Below are 14,889 nucleotides of genomic sequence, written 5' to 3'. Positions count from 1 at the left end.
TGCATTGCAGATACAACAAACTTTGAACGAGCATAAAAAAAAAAAAAAAAAAAAGTTATCGTGCAACACCTGTTACAGCGAGGTGTAATTGCGGAATGCTAACCGCTAACAACTTCCGGTGACACACGTCACGATCTACGTAGGTTCAGGTGACCCTTTTTTAAATTTATTTTTAAAATATTTTTTTGATGAAAGTGAGCCTGATACGACGCTTTAGGGGCAATGTGCACTAAAATAAAAATATAAAATAATAATACGCACACGGACACACACCTTATATATCGCCGTCTATCGGCGCGAAAGCGTAATTGCGGCCTTTTAAAACAAGCTTAATTCAACCAGAGGCCTTCTGAGTCGTCCACGGACAAACATGCGTTCTATTTACCCCCTCAATTGTAAAAAGTTTAGACAAAAGTTCATTGTTGTCGAGTCTTTAAATTGTAATACCATATTCTTGTTTACTTGTAAATGTTGGAGCCCTTAACAAAAAAATAAATACATCAACTGGCGCAACGCTAAAGCCAATATGCAGTGACATCAGTGACTCCACATAAAGAAAATAGTACAACAAATACGTCTTTCGGAGCAATGACCCATTTAATACACTCACAATGCATGTTTGCCATAAAGTGCAATCATAAGCATTTGAAAATTACACTGAAAACAAACCAACAAACAACATATTTATAGAATTTGTTTAAAATGGACATTAATATGGATTGCTACGGCAAAAAAAAAATAGACATTATATGGCATTGGAGTAGGACCGTAAACAAATTGTCCCCTCCCAAAAAAAGAGAAACTAATGTAAATAAAAATCATTGGCAGCGACAAGTAAAGACATGGGTTGCTCTTCAAAATTAGTGCTTTGGAATACACGCGTGAAACTGCCCACTCACCTTCCATGTAAACAAGTTAAGGCCAGTATCATTCCTAAAATGATACTTTGAACTGAATCATCTCAGAGCTACAATAGTGAATATCTCATAAGGCTCATTTCAAAATAATACAACCATATATATATATATTTTTTTTTTGGTATGACACTTTTTTTCCATTCACTCCACATGATTAGACCAAATTAAAATAAAGATTCTCTACCTATGAGAGTCAGGAGATACAGCATCTAGGCTCCAGTTATGTAGCGATATGACCCAAAAAAATGGTGGCATGTAATACAAAAAGTGACTACCTACGAGATGAAGCGAAGAGGAGCGACACGTTGCCACAATAAGGTGAAGAAGGACACACTTTGGCCAAAAATGAAGGAAATGTTCCTTCAAAGGGACAGCAGACATTTTGATAATACTCCCATGGACTTTGGACATGTGAACATAACAAAAATATGAATATAAACCAGCAGATCACAACAGACTGAAAAAATACTCAAAATATATTGTAGAAAAATTAATAAGAGCTGAAATTGAACACTTTTGAAGTCAAGAACCGTCATCCACAAATCTTCCTTTGGAAAGCGTTTGCCTTTTTTAATGCTTTGCATCCATTTGTCCCGTAATCCTCAACTGTCGGACCGCCATGTTTGTTGCGCTTCCACTTCCTCTGACACCACCAGGAGAAGTTCACAGTTCTTCCCTCGCAGCTGTTGGCGGAGGAACTTCCTGGTTGACAAAAAAAAAACACACAACAGCCTCAATTAAAGACCAAAAATAAATAAAATAAATAAAAACATTTCATTTATAAGCACTTTTCAAAACACTCAAGGTCACTTTACAGTCACAGGATAGGTTTTTAGGGTGGGCGTGCACTCAACTCAGAATAACTCAAATAGAGAGAAAGTTAGCTAGCTAGCTAATAGAAAACTAATAGCTAGCTAGATAGCTAACAGATAGCAAATACTGTAGATAGCTAATAATAATAATAATAATAATAATACATTTCCTTTCCAAGAGCCTTTCAAAATGCTCACGGTCACTTTACAGTCACAGGATCAGTTTTTCTGTGGGTGAGCAGCGGCAGCCACAGGCGCCAGTGTTCACGCAACCCGGAATAATTCAAAAAGATAGAAAGCTAGCTAGCTAAGAGTTAGCTAATAATCACTAAACCCGGAAGTAACTCAAATAGTTCGAAAGCTAGCTAGATAGCTAATAGAATGCTAGATATCTAGCTAATAGATAGCTAGCTAACTAGATAACTAATATGTTTCCTGACTCAAATAGCTAGCCAGCTAACTATATTGCTAATAGCTAGCTCTCTAGCTAACTAGCAGATAGAAAGCTAATGATAATAACAATAATAATCCATTTCATTTCTAAGCGCCTTTCAGGCTCAGTTTTCTGTGGGTGAGCGGCGGCAGCCACGTGCGCCAGCGTTCACTCAACCTGGTATAACTCAAAAATTGAAAGCTAACTCGCTAATAGATAGCTGGACAGCTAATAGCTAGCTAGCTATATAATAATAGATAGCAAATACTGTAGATAGCTAATAGTTAGCTATCTAGGCAGCCAGCCAGATAGCTAGCTAGCGAGATAGATGATGTCAACAGACCGGGAAGGATTGTCTCAATGGCACATCATAGTGCATAATTGTTTGCAGGATGACCACGACGACTATTTAGCGATGACATCATAGCAGGGCGACTCTCACCTGAGCTCATCCGGACTACCGATGGGTTGAGGTCCACGTAGTTTGGAGTCCAGGTTGTAGTAGACCCCCGCTACCTCCCGCACCCCGATCCAATGCTGGCGTTTGAGCGGCAGCTGTAGAGGTCCCCAGCGTAAATTGGACGGAACGTTGAGAATGAAGCCGGTCACGTTGGACAGCTCGATGCTGCCGACGTCCCTACGACGGAGCAAAAAAACAAAACGAAAGAATGATCACGCACCGATGAGTGGCTTATTTTGATTGATGACTATTTCTATGACTTTGGCAAGCAAATGTTTTGATTGATTTGCACTAAGGTCTGTGTTGAAACATTGTCACATTAGTCCGTTTTGTCTCGAGCTCAACAATCGGGCTAAACAGCCATGGCTCAAAATACTCAAGATCAATTTTTATGAACTTCCCAGAGTCATTCTGACACGGTCACAGTGATTTATTCACGCTTCATTTGTAAGTGAAGTCCTTTTTTTTTCATTCATGTTGGCCTTCTCCGCCATTTTAAGTCAATTCCTACATAGTTATTGCACTACTCATCATCTTGACAACAACGCAAAATTAAATAAAAATAAAAAAAGGATCAATTAAATGTTCCCGTTGAGCTTCAATTGGTGAAACGGTGCCAAATGTCACATGTGATGACGTCGGATCGGTGAAACAAAGCCATGTGATGGCGCTCGGGGCAACAAAAAAAAACCCCAAAAACAAATAGGTCACACCAGCAATGATGATAGTAAGTTTAAAAAATACAATAAAATAAGTAGGTCAATACAGAGGTATTTTTTTTTCTTCCAAGCAAAAATAATCAAGTAAAAACAATGCGTCATTAACCCTTTCAGGGCCATCTTATCATGGGATCACCTTACTTGTTGTCATTCTTGGTGCATGAAAGGGTTAAAACTGCCCAATCTCTGGCTTGTTTAACTCATTTACCGCCATTCACGAATTTGTTCGGGAATTGAAAATATGCCATTCCCAAAATTGTTAGGGTTTTATTTTTCATGCTTGGGTGCCGATAAAGCGCTGGTCAGATCTCTGGCAGTGTTTTTTTTTTGCCTTCCGCAAGGGGGCAGCATTTCCCTTTTTTCAATGTTAGCTTCAGCTGTTGTTAAAGCGCTATATAAACCAATATGTATGTATTGCATTGTATTTTGGACAGCCGCCCCCATTTCAAGCTCATATAACTCCAGACCCATATAACTTAGGAATTAACACTTTTTTTTCCTGATAAAAGAAGAGCGTATAAGGGTTCTAACGCTGTATTGAATGTTTATGTAGTCCTAAAATTCAATATTCTGCGAGTCCTGGAATTCAAGTGACAGTGACAAAAACCCTGGCACTGGAGTGGACGAATTTTTGCATATTGTCTGGTGGTGAATGAGTTAAAAAAAACAACTGGGGTCCTTGAGGACAATTTACTAACCTCCTTTTATCCCACCAAACTGCCTCAAAGCCTCGTGTCTGCAAGGCGGCCATGATGACGTTCACGTCGTAGTTGCCGTTTCCCAGCATGCTCTTCTTGTGAGGCGTTACCAGAGTGCTGGGCGAAAGCCTGTGAGAGGATCCCATTAGCCGCATTTCATGTGTATAAAAGAGGTGGATGTCTCTCCTTACCTCTGATAGATCTCCTGCAAAGTATCCCTACTGAACGCTGACCCGTCCTGGAAGACGTTATTGAGCGCGTGCAGGGCGCACAGCTCCCGCCGTTGCTTCTCGTGGTAAATGGCGGGATGCCCCGCCGAGTCTCGAGGAAGCTGCGGCGTCGTGAGCACACCCGTAACGCTGGGAATATCCTGTTGCGGATCTCTGCCTTTGTAAAGCTCCTCCGCTGCCGCTAGACCACTTCCACATTTCTGCTTGCTGACCTTCCAGGGCATGCAACCCAGATCTTGTAGACCCCCTTTGCTCTTACCCTTCCACTCGCCACCTGGATACGGCGTGCTGCCCATCCCACTTCGCTCGTTATAAACCTTCAGGTCACTACATCTGCATCTTGATAACTATCGCCATGGTAACCTGATTTGGTGTCTGGTTTCTGATTTGAGGGTTCACGCCTTCATGGAGTTACACGCAACGCCTTGAATGGTACATTTGGAAGGCATGGGAAATGGGTGGAAGTGAAGGAAATCCGTTCTGAAATTGAAGATTACGCTTTATCCACGGTGACGACAGCCTCCATCCTTGATGTGATTTGGCGTTGATTGCTTCTACTAGTTTATAGCTTTTTTGGTCCTTTCCTCCATCACCGTGTGGCTAAACTTCCACTGTTGTGTTATACGAAACAAGAAGAAAAAGAAAAACACACAGATATACATACACAGACACAATTACTGTACTGAGAAGGCTCAACGGCAGCACTTAATAACAGACCATTAAAAAATTAATAAATCACAAATCTTGATTTGTTCAGCAGACCCAAACGTGACAACATAAACATCCTCAGCAGCTTTGGAGGAAGCTGGTTGCTCATTTAGCTAGCATCAACACAACAGCCTCGCAAAAAAAAAAATCTAAACACACATCCAGATTTGTCTTTTCACACGCTTAAAATATACTTCGAAAAACATACATGTCCAGATTAGAGCCAAACCGCAGGAATGACACATCGAGTTTGTCTTGTGCCTTGCACGACGTGACAATGTTGTCTTGAGCAAACAAGCCCGAGCGCCTCCTCTCTCGCTTTTTTTTACGTTCGGTAACTTCGTTTTGAGGCGACGACAACTTACCGAATCTTTTGTATGTGTCCCCCAGTCGATTATCTCTCACGGCATTACGGGATAAACCCGGACTGGGATGTTTTCCTCAAGGTATTTGCCTCCTTTGTCTTTTTTGGTCACTTTTCACCAAGTGTCTCCTCCGTGGTGGTTGCGTCTATAAACGCGCATGCGCACTGGCGTCACTCCGGCTCCATGTTGCCTTGACTTCGTGCGTCACTCGGCCGAAGGAGGAAAGTGAACGAAGAAAGCCGAACCACACCTTTCCACCTTATTGTTTCATTATCGTGACGCATTCAAAGTCGGTATTCAACGAAATCTTTCGTGGATTCATTGTGCACACAAACAGTCTTTACACAAGGCCAAAAATATGTCAGAGGATGTGCAAAAAAATGTGTCCGCTCCAGTGCCAGGGTTTTTGTCATTTTCACTCAAATTGTACAGATTCTCACAGTCAGTCATACAATAATAATAAATAATAATACATTCAATTTATAAGCGCTTTTCAAAACTCTCGAGGTCACTTTACAGTCACAGGATAAGTTTTTCATTGAGTGAGCAGAAGCAGCCACACGCGCCAGCGTTCACTCAACCCGGAAGTAACTCAAATAGATAAAAAACAAGCTAGCTAATAGATAGCTAATAGATGGTTAGCTTGGTAGATATATATAGCTATTCAGCAAATAGTCAGTTAGATACCTAGCTAAATAGCTATTAAGCTAATTGATTATATGGATCTGGAGTTATATGAGCTTGAAATAAGGGCGGCTGACCAAAATACAATGCAATACATATTGGCTTACATGGTGCCTTAAAAACAGTTAACTTAAAAAAATAGTTTTGTCTTTAAAGTATTGTTCTAAATTGTTCATTGGAGAGGAAAAATAAAGTTTAGTTATTGAAATGCAAAAAAAAAAATCTTTTTCTGAAGTGATACAAATACAAGTGAGAACTTTATTACATATTGGGGTAAAGGACAAGTTGTTTGTTCAAGCAAAATGATCATTTGTGTTGAAAAATTCAATTAAACTGCTTATTGGGGGGGGGTGATTACTGAAGAGGGGTCATTTTGGAAGGACGTGGGCTGTGTACAGATGGGTGAAAAAAACCTGGGTATTTTGTTATTAAAAGTAAAATTCTCATGGACGCACCAAAAAGTGAGTGAAGAATTCTTGCTAAATTGTTTATTAGGCCTGTTGTATTATATTCTACCGGAAACAAATTCCTTGTGTGTCCTACATACTTGGCAATAAAGATGATTCTGATTCTGATTACTAGTATTTTGTGTTCCCTTTAATAACAAACAAAAGACATTAAAAGAACTGAGCGTTCCGCTTTGGTTTCAGACATTTTTGCACGCCGTTTTCCAACGCACCGTCATAAGGGGACTTTCCACCCGTTCAGGCCATCATGTGAGTATGCATCCTTAAAATGGCATTTCAGCTATTTTTCCGCATCAAGGATGATCAAGTCCAACCGTGCTCGTTTCCCACCAGCGCTCATAGAATGTCCTCTGTGTCGCTAATAAACATCGCAATGCGGTGTGAGACTGTCGGAATGTCATCTCCAACATGACACATCGTCCTCACTCTCCTTTTGCCAGCTTGAACGATTATCGTGACACATCCACACACGGACATTACATCATTCTGATTTCATAGCAACCTTGCGTGTTAAATTATCTACACGTGTTCCAATTTTGAACCTATCGCCAAGGTCACGTCGGTTAGCAGCTTCTCCCGGACGCTTTCATCCATCCTTTGGAGTTCGTGGACAAAATGTCCCCTGAGACCCTTCAGCTCGAGGACACGCCCCACTAGTAGTCCGCGTGTCACCTTTTGCTCCTCCGGGGTGCGATCCCGCCTTGTGTCCAGCAGCTCGGGCCTCTGACCGCAGAGAGACGTGAGTCCGTTCACGCCGCCGGCGTCGTTGTCCAAAAGTCGTTCTAACGTGTGTCGCCTCCCCAGTTGGTCGGCGTGGGTCAGAACGGGGATGATGTGACCTCGGATACCGTCTCCGAATAGTTGCAGCGTAGCGCGGATCACTTGCATGGCTTCCTGGTGCGTCACTTTACTGGAACGTGGCGCTTGCATCACTAGCAGGATGGCGTGAGGACCAGGAGCTGCTAGCTGAATGCTCCTCAGAGCTTCCCTGGCTCGTGGAATTCTCCCCAATGACTCCCCCAAGAGATCCGGCGTGTCAATAACGCTAAGTTCTCTACCGTCCACTATGGCCCTTCTTAGGATGCTATCAACGAGAGGTTCTTGTGGTTCTTCTGCCCAACAGTCCAACAAAATGTTTACCACTGATGTGCGTCCTCCGCCGGCGGGGCCCACCACGATCAGTCTGAGGCCTGCTTTTAAAGGGCTGGAGAGGTTCAGTTTCATGGAATCATACTCCAAATAGCCGTCACTGGACCCTGTAGAGGTGTCAAGACCACTTTTAGTGTATTACGGTAAGCCTTTTATGGGGCAGTGGTCACTACAGAGGACAGTTTATCGTGTTATCAGGTTACAGGGGGGGCACAAAAAGGAACTGAAGTGGATCAGGTAGAAAGATCAAGATGACACTGACCAGTGATGGTTCTGACGATTGGAAGCGTCCAGTGGAATTTGGTGGAAAATCCTGACAGAATGATTCATGGATACAAAATGTTGGTTTTTACATTAAAAAAAAACATTTTGCGTTGGAGACTACAATGACTGGAAACATAAAAAAAGGAAAAATACCTTTGATAAACTTCCAAATGCGAGACAAAGATTTACACAGGCTCTGGATTCCTGCAAGACAAACCATAGAGGATAATTTGTTAATACGACGACAGCTCGCCACGATCAAATCTGTCCCAATGGATGATTGTTGCACATTGTACCTCGGAGGGTCCCCACGATGCGGCTGACCCACCCCCAAAGAGCCGATAGACCTGCGCAACGTGGACAGTTAGCATTTTTTCAACATTATTTCAGAACGCGGTCATCAAAGATGGCGTCGTCTTGAGCGGACTCACCGGTTATAGAGCAGAAAAGACGAATCGGCCACCGAATCAATGCGGGAAGAGCTGCGGGAGAAGGACATTGCTTCAACTTGCCAAAAATGCTTTCAAGGTATTTTAAAAACTATGTGTGATCGAGAATATACAGAACAGAAGTTATCATGTTTAAAAGTTTCATCTTGCGGAACGCTTCATTGATCGAGTACGTGTGACAAGGTCAGTATGCAATGGAAGCACAGAGAATCTGGGGTCAATTTGATGCGAACAGACAAAGCCTGTTAAACTGTCACCTTCATGTTTGTAGACTTTGTAGGCCTTGGACTAATTTACGACTTGGTAAACTCCTTCACAGGAAGAGCTCATTAACCACATTACAAATCTATCAGTTCATGGAAATCACTCATTAAAATGTCTACGTTCTGTTGGTTTATGGATGTCCAGGGGTGTGGTATTCAAATCAAGAAGGGAGCGTTTTACTAATATATCACTTGAATTTGCATGTACTCTACATAAAAAGCTTGGTAGGGGATGCAGAGCAAAAGCTTGGTAGGGGCTGCAGAGGTCGGATGTCAAGTTGCTTCATGAAAACTACGTCCCCTGCCGGCAGTAAAATACAATCTTGCAGTGTTAGAGTCTTTGTTCAAAATGTCCGAGCGAACATCTCTGACTATGTGACATTTCCAATGTGCTCACTTTTGTTGCCAAGGGCTTTGGATATGTGTGTTTACGGAATTTTTGGTTTGGGGGCCGGCCAAGTGTAATTTTATGATCAGTCAATACATCAAAACGGCAACTATTAGATTAGCGCAATAACATTCATTATCAGTGTGATTTATGTATTCACGTTCACGTCAAGAAGCGAACCAGCGTTTCATTGTATGACTGACTCTGTGAGAATCTGTACAGAAGATACCCCACCACGGTGTAGGCGCCCATCTGGGCATTGCTGCCGCTCAGCCACCAGCCTAAAGGAAAATAAGAAAAAAAAAAAAAAAACAATAAAACGACTCATGAGAGATATATTTTAGTGACGAGAATTTCCATTTCCTTTCATGTTCACTTCCTGGAGAATAGGTACTTTTGTCCACATTCAACGCAGTGATCAAATGTGAGTGTCTTACCTGAAACGGCGTTATCTGCGTCGCATTTACAATCCATTTCTCCAGCTGATTGTTGACCTGCGTGCACGAAACTATACGAGTCTATGAGAGCACACCCTGTGTTGGTTTAAACATTTGAAAAGAAGAACGAATGGATTAAAAGAGTTGTTGCAATTTGCAAAGGGGGTTGTTCAAAAGTCTGCTTTGGTCGATCAAAAACTAAAAAAAAAAGGATTTGTCTCCTCCTTCCTTTTACTATGTTAAACTTTGATCACACTTTGACTGTGACTGTTCTTTTGCCTAACCCCGCCTCCACCGCAAACAAACACACACACACACACACACACACACACACACACACACACACACACACACACACACACACACACACACACACACACACACACACGTTATGTTCCAATGGCCAAACAATGCGGATGCTTAGTTTGTCGCACGGTAGCCGTTGTTCCCTCTAACACGCCTTCGCGGGACAAGTCGAACAGGAAACGTCGCGATGATGGATCGCGTGGTCGCTCAAATAGTCAAATGGTGAAGTAAGTGCAACGTTTTATTTTGGGAAATCTGATCACATGCTAATGGATTTTTTTTTGTAAACAAAAATTAGATTGCGTAGTACTAGCAAGCAAATAAGAATGTTATTATCGACACCCCAAACCAATTCCAGTCATTTAAAACGATTGGTCACCCGTCTCCAAAGTTGATTCGCAGCGGCAGTCAAGCATAAATGACCCAGTGAATGAAAACCAGCACAGTTTTGTCACTCAATTAGCCAGTTTGTCAACCAGCGCGTCCATCAGTTCCTGTTTCTTGGTACCAGTGGTCCGAATGCCAAACTGCTTGCAGGCTTCCTTGAGTAGCGCCACCGTCATCTTTCTCAGGGTTCCTTTTTGGATGTGCGCTCTCAGCTCATCTTCGGTGACCTCCACTTTGGGCTTCTTCTCTGCCGTACCACCGGCTTCTGCTTCAAGTCACGACAATCAACGATGTCATCAAAAAGACGCCGCTAAACACGGACGCTCCCCAACTTACGAACGAGATACGTTCCGAATGGTCGTTCGTAAGGTGAATTTGTTCGTAAGTTGCTTCAGTGCTATATTTTGTATGGAATGTATATTTAAGTCTTATATAAGTATGTTTAAGATTCATATAAATGTATTTAAGGCTTGTATAAGTACTAAAAAAAAAACATTTAATAAAATATATGCTCGATAAAAATATGTACATGTACAACTGGAGAGAATATGACAAATGTTACTACAAACATGTTGGTATGTATCGTTGTTCGTAACTCAAATGTTCGTAAGTAGGGGAGCGTCTGTACACAATTTGGGAACGAGCACGTCTTAAAATTTCCGCCCGACTTCATTGCTGACCTGCTTTGCGTTTGGCGGTTGATTTGGTATCCGGGTTGTAATGTGGAGGGTAAACAAGATCTTTAAACTCTTGGATCAGAGGACCCAGCCGGCCATTAATCTGGTCCACCTTTGGCACTGAACGACAAAGCAAATTTGAAATGAGAGGAAAGCTTCACAGACGGTGGATATTGATGTGGCTTCGTCTTACTGATGAGATCCTCGATGTCGTCTGGTGCTATCATATCCAGAGCCAGCGCTTCCAAGTTCCTGTAGTGTTGCTGGATGACAGGATTCTCAAATGCTTCGCTCCTGCAACACATCATGTGTCAAGAAAAACGAAAAAAAAAAAAAAAAAAAAAATACAATGCAGCATAAGACCTATAAAAAATATATTTTTTTTTTTCCAGAATACTATCCCTAACCTGTATTTAAAACGTAGTTTATGTACAATCTCCCTCATCTTGTCCACTTGCGAAGGATTAGCGCACGGAGTCCGCGCGGGTTCCAGATTCCGCAAATCATCAGCGTACGGCAGGTAAATGACATTAAAACCTGTTAAAAAGAGATGACGATGATCCCCTGTAATTGTCTGGTTGCCCTCATGAGCGCCGTCGACAAAGTCGTACTGTACCTGGCGGCGTGATTTGTACCTTCCCCTCGTCTAATTCCTCTTCCTGAGGCACTAAGGCAACAAATCGAGGCGGGCAATTTCTGCGGGAAATGCAGCGGCATAGAGCAAAGACGTTCTTCTCCACACATTTTGTCAACAGTGCTGAGAATAAACAGGAGCTTCCTGGGAAGGAAAAGAGTTGCATTGAATATTTTCTAAACTTCTGTATCTGCCGTGAAAAAAATAGCCAAAATATTGAGAAAGAAAATGCAATCATACTTTTTGAAAATGGTTCAACCCAAGCAAACCGAAACATAATTACAGTGATACCTCGGTTTACGAACTTTTTGGTTTACGAACGTTAAATTGATGAAAATTTTACCTTAGCATACAAACTTTTATCGTACATAGAGCTGCCTCAATGAGTGATGTGTCGTTCGCGAACGAGCACATTCTTCTAACAACAAAATGGCAGCTGACTGTTTTTGTCCTCCATTCCCTGCCCCCAGTCTTCGGTTAAAGCTTTGTCATTGGTCAAGAACGCAGCAGTGAGGGGAGGTGGATCAAAAATTGGAACCCGAAACCAACCTGGCCATTGTTCTCTTTTTTTGGGCAGACTTTCATAGTTCAAAGGCAGAGTGTAGACTGCAAGGCTAAAATTCCCATCAATCATGCTCCGCAAACAACCCGCACAAGCCATCTGTACACTCAATGCAAAAAGCTATCAACCCACCTAAACAGAACACAATTGATGAGTAACTAGATAAAATCACAGAGAAAGCACCTACAAGGGATCATTCCTCAAGATGGTGAAAAAAGGTTACGTTCCTCATCAAGTGTTTAATGCTGATGAAACAGGCCACTCCATTCCATCAAGCCATCAACGACCATCACAAGGGTAAATAAAACAACTTTATTATACAGTACAGTTTATTTCTTTCATTATAATACCATAGCACATTTATTATACATACAATAAGGTATATTCTGTGTAGTTTTAAGGCTTAGAAAGTAGAAAATTATGTTTTATGAGGAGCTGGGAACGGATTATTCTCATTTTAATGGTTTCCTATGGGAAATGAATTTTTGGGATGCGCACTTTGTCTGGGAACCAATTAAGTTTGTAAGTCAAGGTATCACTATAATTTCAAAACGTTTTTTTAACATGATAGTACAGCTGCAGAGGGCATCGAATGCATCAAAACATAAAACGACAAGGCGCAAATCAAAACAATGATTAACTGTTACCTTTCACCTCGCCCTCCACGGGGTAGAGGAAGACAGACGGACGAATGTGGTGGTGCACTTTGAGCTTTTCCATGTCTTGAAATCCGATCAAAAATAAACCGGGATCATCAAACTTTTTAATAGCGTCCACTTCATCTTTTTCCATCACAATCTGCTTGTTACCGTACACCTGCAACGGGGAATCCCTTTAAAAAAAACTTCCGGGTGGGAAAAAAAAAAGTTGATTTGAAGAAGCCGTGTTCCTACCTGGGCTTTCTTTATCTCACTGGGTAGCAGCAAGCTTCCCGTTTCGGTATGGAAGGTGCGAGATTTGCTGCGGACGGGCTCGTTAGTTTCCCTGTACAACCTGATGGCACTCGGTTTCCGAGCGGTTACAGCGATTGCGTACATTCCCACCGCGACATTAACACCCTCGCCGAGACACAGATTGAGCCTAAAAATAAAGGAAATGAGCAAAAAAAATAATACTCAAAGACTAAACAGAAAACTGTGGCGTTGGAACCCGAAACCAACCTGGCCATCGTTCTCTTTTTTTGCTCTTTGGCTCGCACTCTCCTTTGGAGGTCGGATAGTTTCTCACAAGGTTCGAGCTGCAGGCCCAGTTCACTCTCATCCTCTGGCGGACTGATGATGTCACGGAAAAAGATGGAGACGTCGAAGCCACCCGCTTTCATCAAGTGCATTAGCTCAATGATAACACCTGAAAAGAAAAAAAAATGGTGGATAAACATATGACAGGAAATAATTTTTTTGTTCAAATAGAATAGTAGTTTGTATTCCATAATAACATTTGCTACTTAGGACCCACCAGTTTCTCTGAGGTCACTAGCTTGTGTGCGAGCCTGTCGATCTTTGACATTGTCTTCCCCGTGTGGTTGATCTCTGCATGTGAAGATGAGAAGGCGTTTCTGGCCCAGCCGTAGTTTGCAGTCCCGGTACAGATTAGCACAGCACCACAGGGCATCACACAGTGATGTTTCGTCACTGCCCATTGTCTTCTCTGCTAACATGGCACCCTCTTCCCCCAGTAGTGCATCCACTTGCTGGACTCGCTTTGCACCTTGGATGTAGAGGGAGATGAGTAACAAACTATAAAACATTTTTAGAAGCTGAAAGAGTCTCTCACTGAGTTCGCTCAGGTTGTGGTAGACGTAGACGTGCTTGAAAGATTTGGTTGGGTCTTGGCTCTGCTTGGTGCCATAGAAAACCAATGCTACGAGGTCTCCGGGACTGCTTATGATCTTTCTGGTGTAGACGCTGCGCACGACCTGCAAGAAATAAAACCCCCTTGAGTCTAACCGCAGCATGGAAACAGGCTGTGTGAATGAGTGACTTACTTGCATGGTCATGTCAAAATTAGTCGCCTCCCCATCTTCTCCTTTGATGAACATTTCTTTTGAAGCATCCACTAATAAAATAAGACAGTCTCGCCCCGCCACTTTATAATCTACGGATAAAGAAACAAACGAGGATGTTAAACTACACCTCATACAAAAGACCACTTTCAAAGAAGTGCAGTAGATCACTTAACACACCTTCTGGTTCCTCTCCATCCTCTTGTGCCTCCCCGTCATCTTCATTACGGAAGTACGCGTTCCATTCTGCCATTGTTGATGCCTGTAACACGTCAAAGAATGGCTCAAAAGTGACTCGTAACATTCCTCGTTGTAACGTATCCTAGAATAATAACTTATTGGTCGTACAAGGGAGTTGAAAAACAATCGAGTGACGTTCGGGTGACTGCTCGAATCGTTTTTGTTTTTGACGCTACCAAGTAGGCTAAACTAGCCTCTGATTAGCCGCTAAAGCTTTACTCGCATTTCGACGTGTTGCAACCAAGACTCGGTTGTAATCTACGAGCGGGTGAAAATTATCAAGTTTATTCATATAATGAGTTATATTAGACGAGTAAAATTACTTACTAATAAAGAGTTTAATTAGTCCAAACAGTACAACTAACACGACGAGGTGTGCATAATACAGCGCCCCGATGTTGATTGGTTACATTTTGTTCAACCAAGAAATTGACCAATCAAATTGTAATGGGCGGGGTTATATTTCAGGAAGTCATTTTGAATGAGTAAATGTATTGATTCTCGAGAATCACAAATTGCAATAGATTCAGCAAAGACATTTTCTGACAAAAAAAGTTTTTGTTCTATTCAAACATAACAGCATCTCAAAAAAATAAACGGGGACTCTCACTGTTAAGATTCCTGTAATATTAGAAATA

General features: G+C 42.0%; 3 protein-coding genes across 4 annotated transcripts; all 3 read right to left on the bottom strand.

Moving 5' to 3' along the window:
- Positions 1–576: 576 nt before the first annotated feature.
- josd1 (Josephin domain containing 1) lies at positions 577–5,500 on the bottom strand. The gene is made up of 5 exons (XM_089015371.1): positions 5,343–5,500; positions 4,231–4,880; positions 4,040–4,168; positions 2,605–2,799; positions 577–1,619 (listed from the first exon to the last, which is right to left on the bottom strand). Exons 2-5 carry the CDS (start codon positions 4,563–4,565, stop codon positions 1,520–1,522), a joined length of 759 nt encoding a protein of 252 aa, XP_088871497.1. The 5' UTR covers positions 4,566–4,880; positions 5,343–5,500; the 3' UTR covers positions 577–1,519.
- Positions 5,501–6,274: 774 nt separating this feature from the next.
- Positions 6,275–9,757, bottom strand: LOC148887294 (GTPase IMAP family member 1-like). Its single transcript, XM_089015884.1, has 7 exons — positions 9,444–9,757; positions 9,210–9,287; positions 8,338–8,388; positions 8,203–8,253; positions 8,060–8,110; positions 7,905–7,955; positions 6,275–7,749 (listed from the first exon to the last, which is right to left on the bottom strand). Exons 1-7 carry the CDS (start codon positions 9,478–9,480, stop codon positions 7,013–7,015), a joined length of 1,056 nt encoding a protein of 351 aa, XP_088872010.1. The 5' UTR covers positions 9,481–9,757; the 3' UTR covers positions 6,275–7,012.
- A 220-nt stretch (positions 9,758–9,977) lies between these two features.
- On the bottom strand, positions 9,978–14,674 carry xrcc6 (X-ray repair cross complementing 6). Of its 2 annotated transcripts, none has more exons than XM_089015882.1 (13): positions 14,579–14,674; positions 14,192–14,273; positions 13,994–14,103; positions 13,783–13,924; positions 13,465–13,716; positions 13,170–13,356; positions 12,903–13,089; positions 12,657–12,825; positions 11,430–11,591; positions 11,221–11,350; positions 11,007–11,107; positions 10,817–10,933; positions 9,978–10,404 (listed from the first exon to the last, which is right to left on the bottom strand). In XM_089015882.1, exons 2-13 carry the CDS (start codon positions 14,262–14,264, stop codon positions 10,205–10,207), a joined length of 1,830 nt encoding a protein of 609 aa, XP_088872008.1. In that variant the 5' UTR covers positions 14,265–14,273; positions 14,579–14,674; the 3' UTR covers positions 9,978–10,204. The 2 variants fall into 2 exon arrangements, with proteins under 2 accessions (XP_088872008.1, XP_088872009.1); XM_089015883.1 differs by having other exon boundaries at positions 9,978–10,401.
- Positions 14,675–14,889: the final 215 nt, after the last annotated feature.

The sequence above is a fragment of the Hippocampus bargibanti genome, linkage group LG15 (assembly GCF_051943395.1).
Source record: "Hippocampus bargibanti isolate YZ-2025 linkage group LG15, ASM5194339v1, whole genome shotgun sequence".
NCBI lineage: Eukaryota > Metazoa > Chordata > Actinopteri > Syngnathiformes > Syngnathidae > Hippocampus > Hippocampus bargibanti.
The sequence above is the reverse complement of the archived record's forward strand: the minus strand, read 5'-3'. Positions and strand labels throughout refer to the sequence as shown.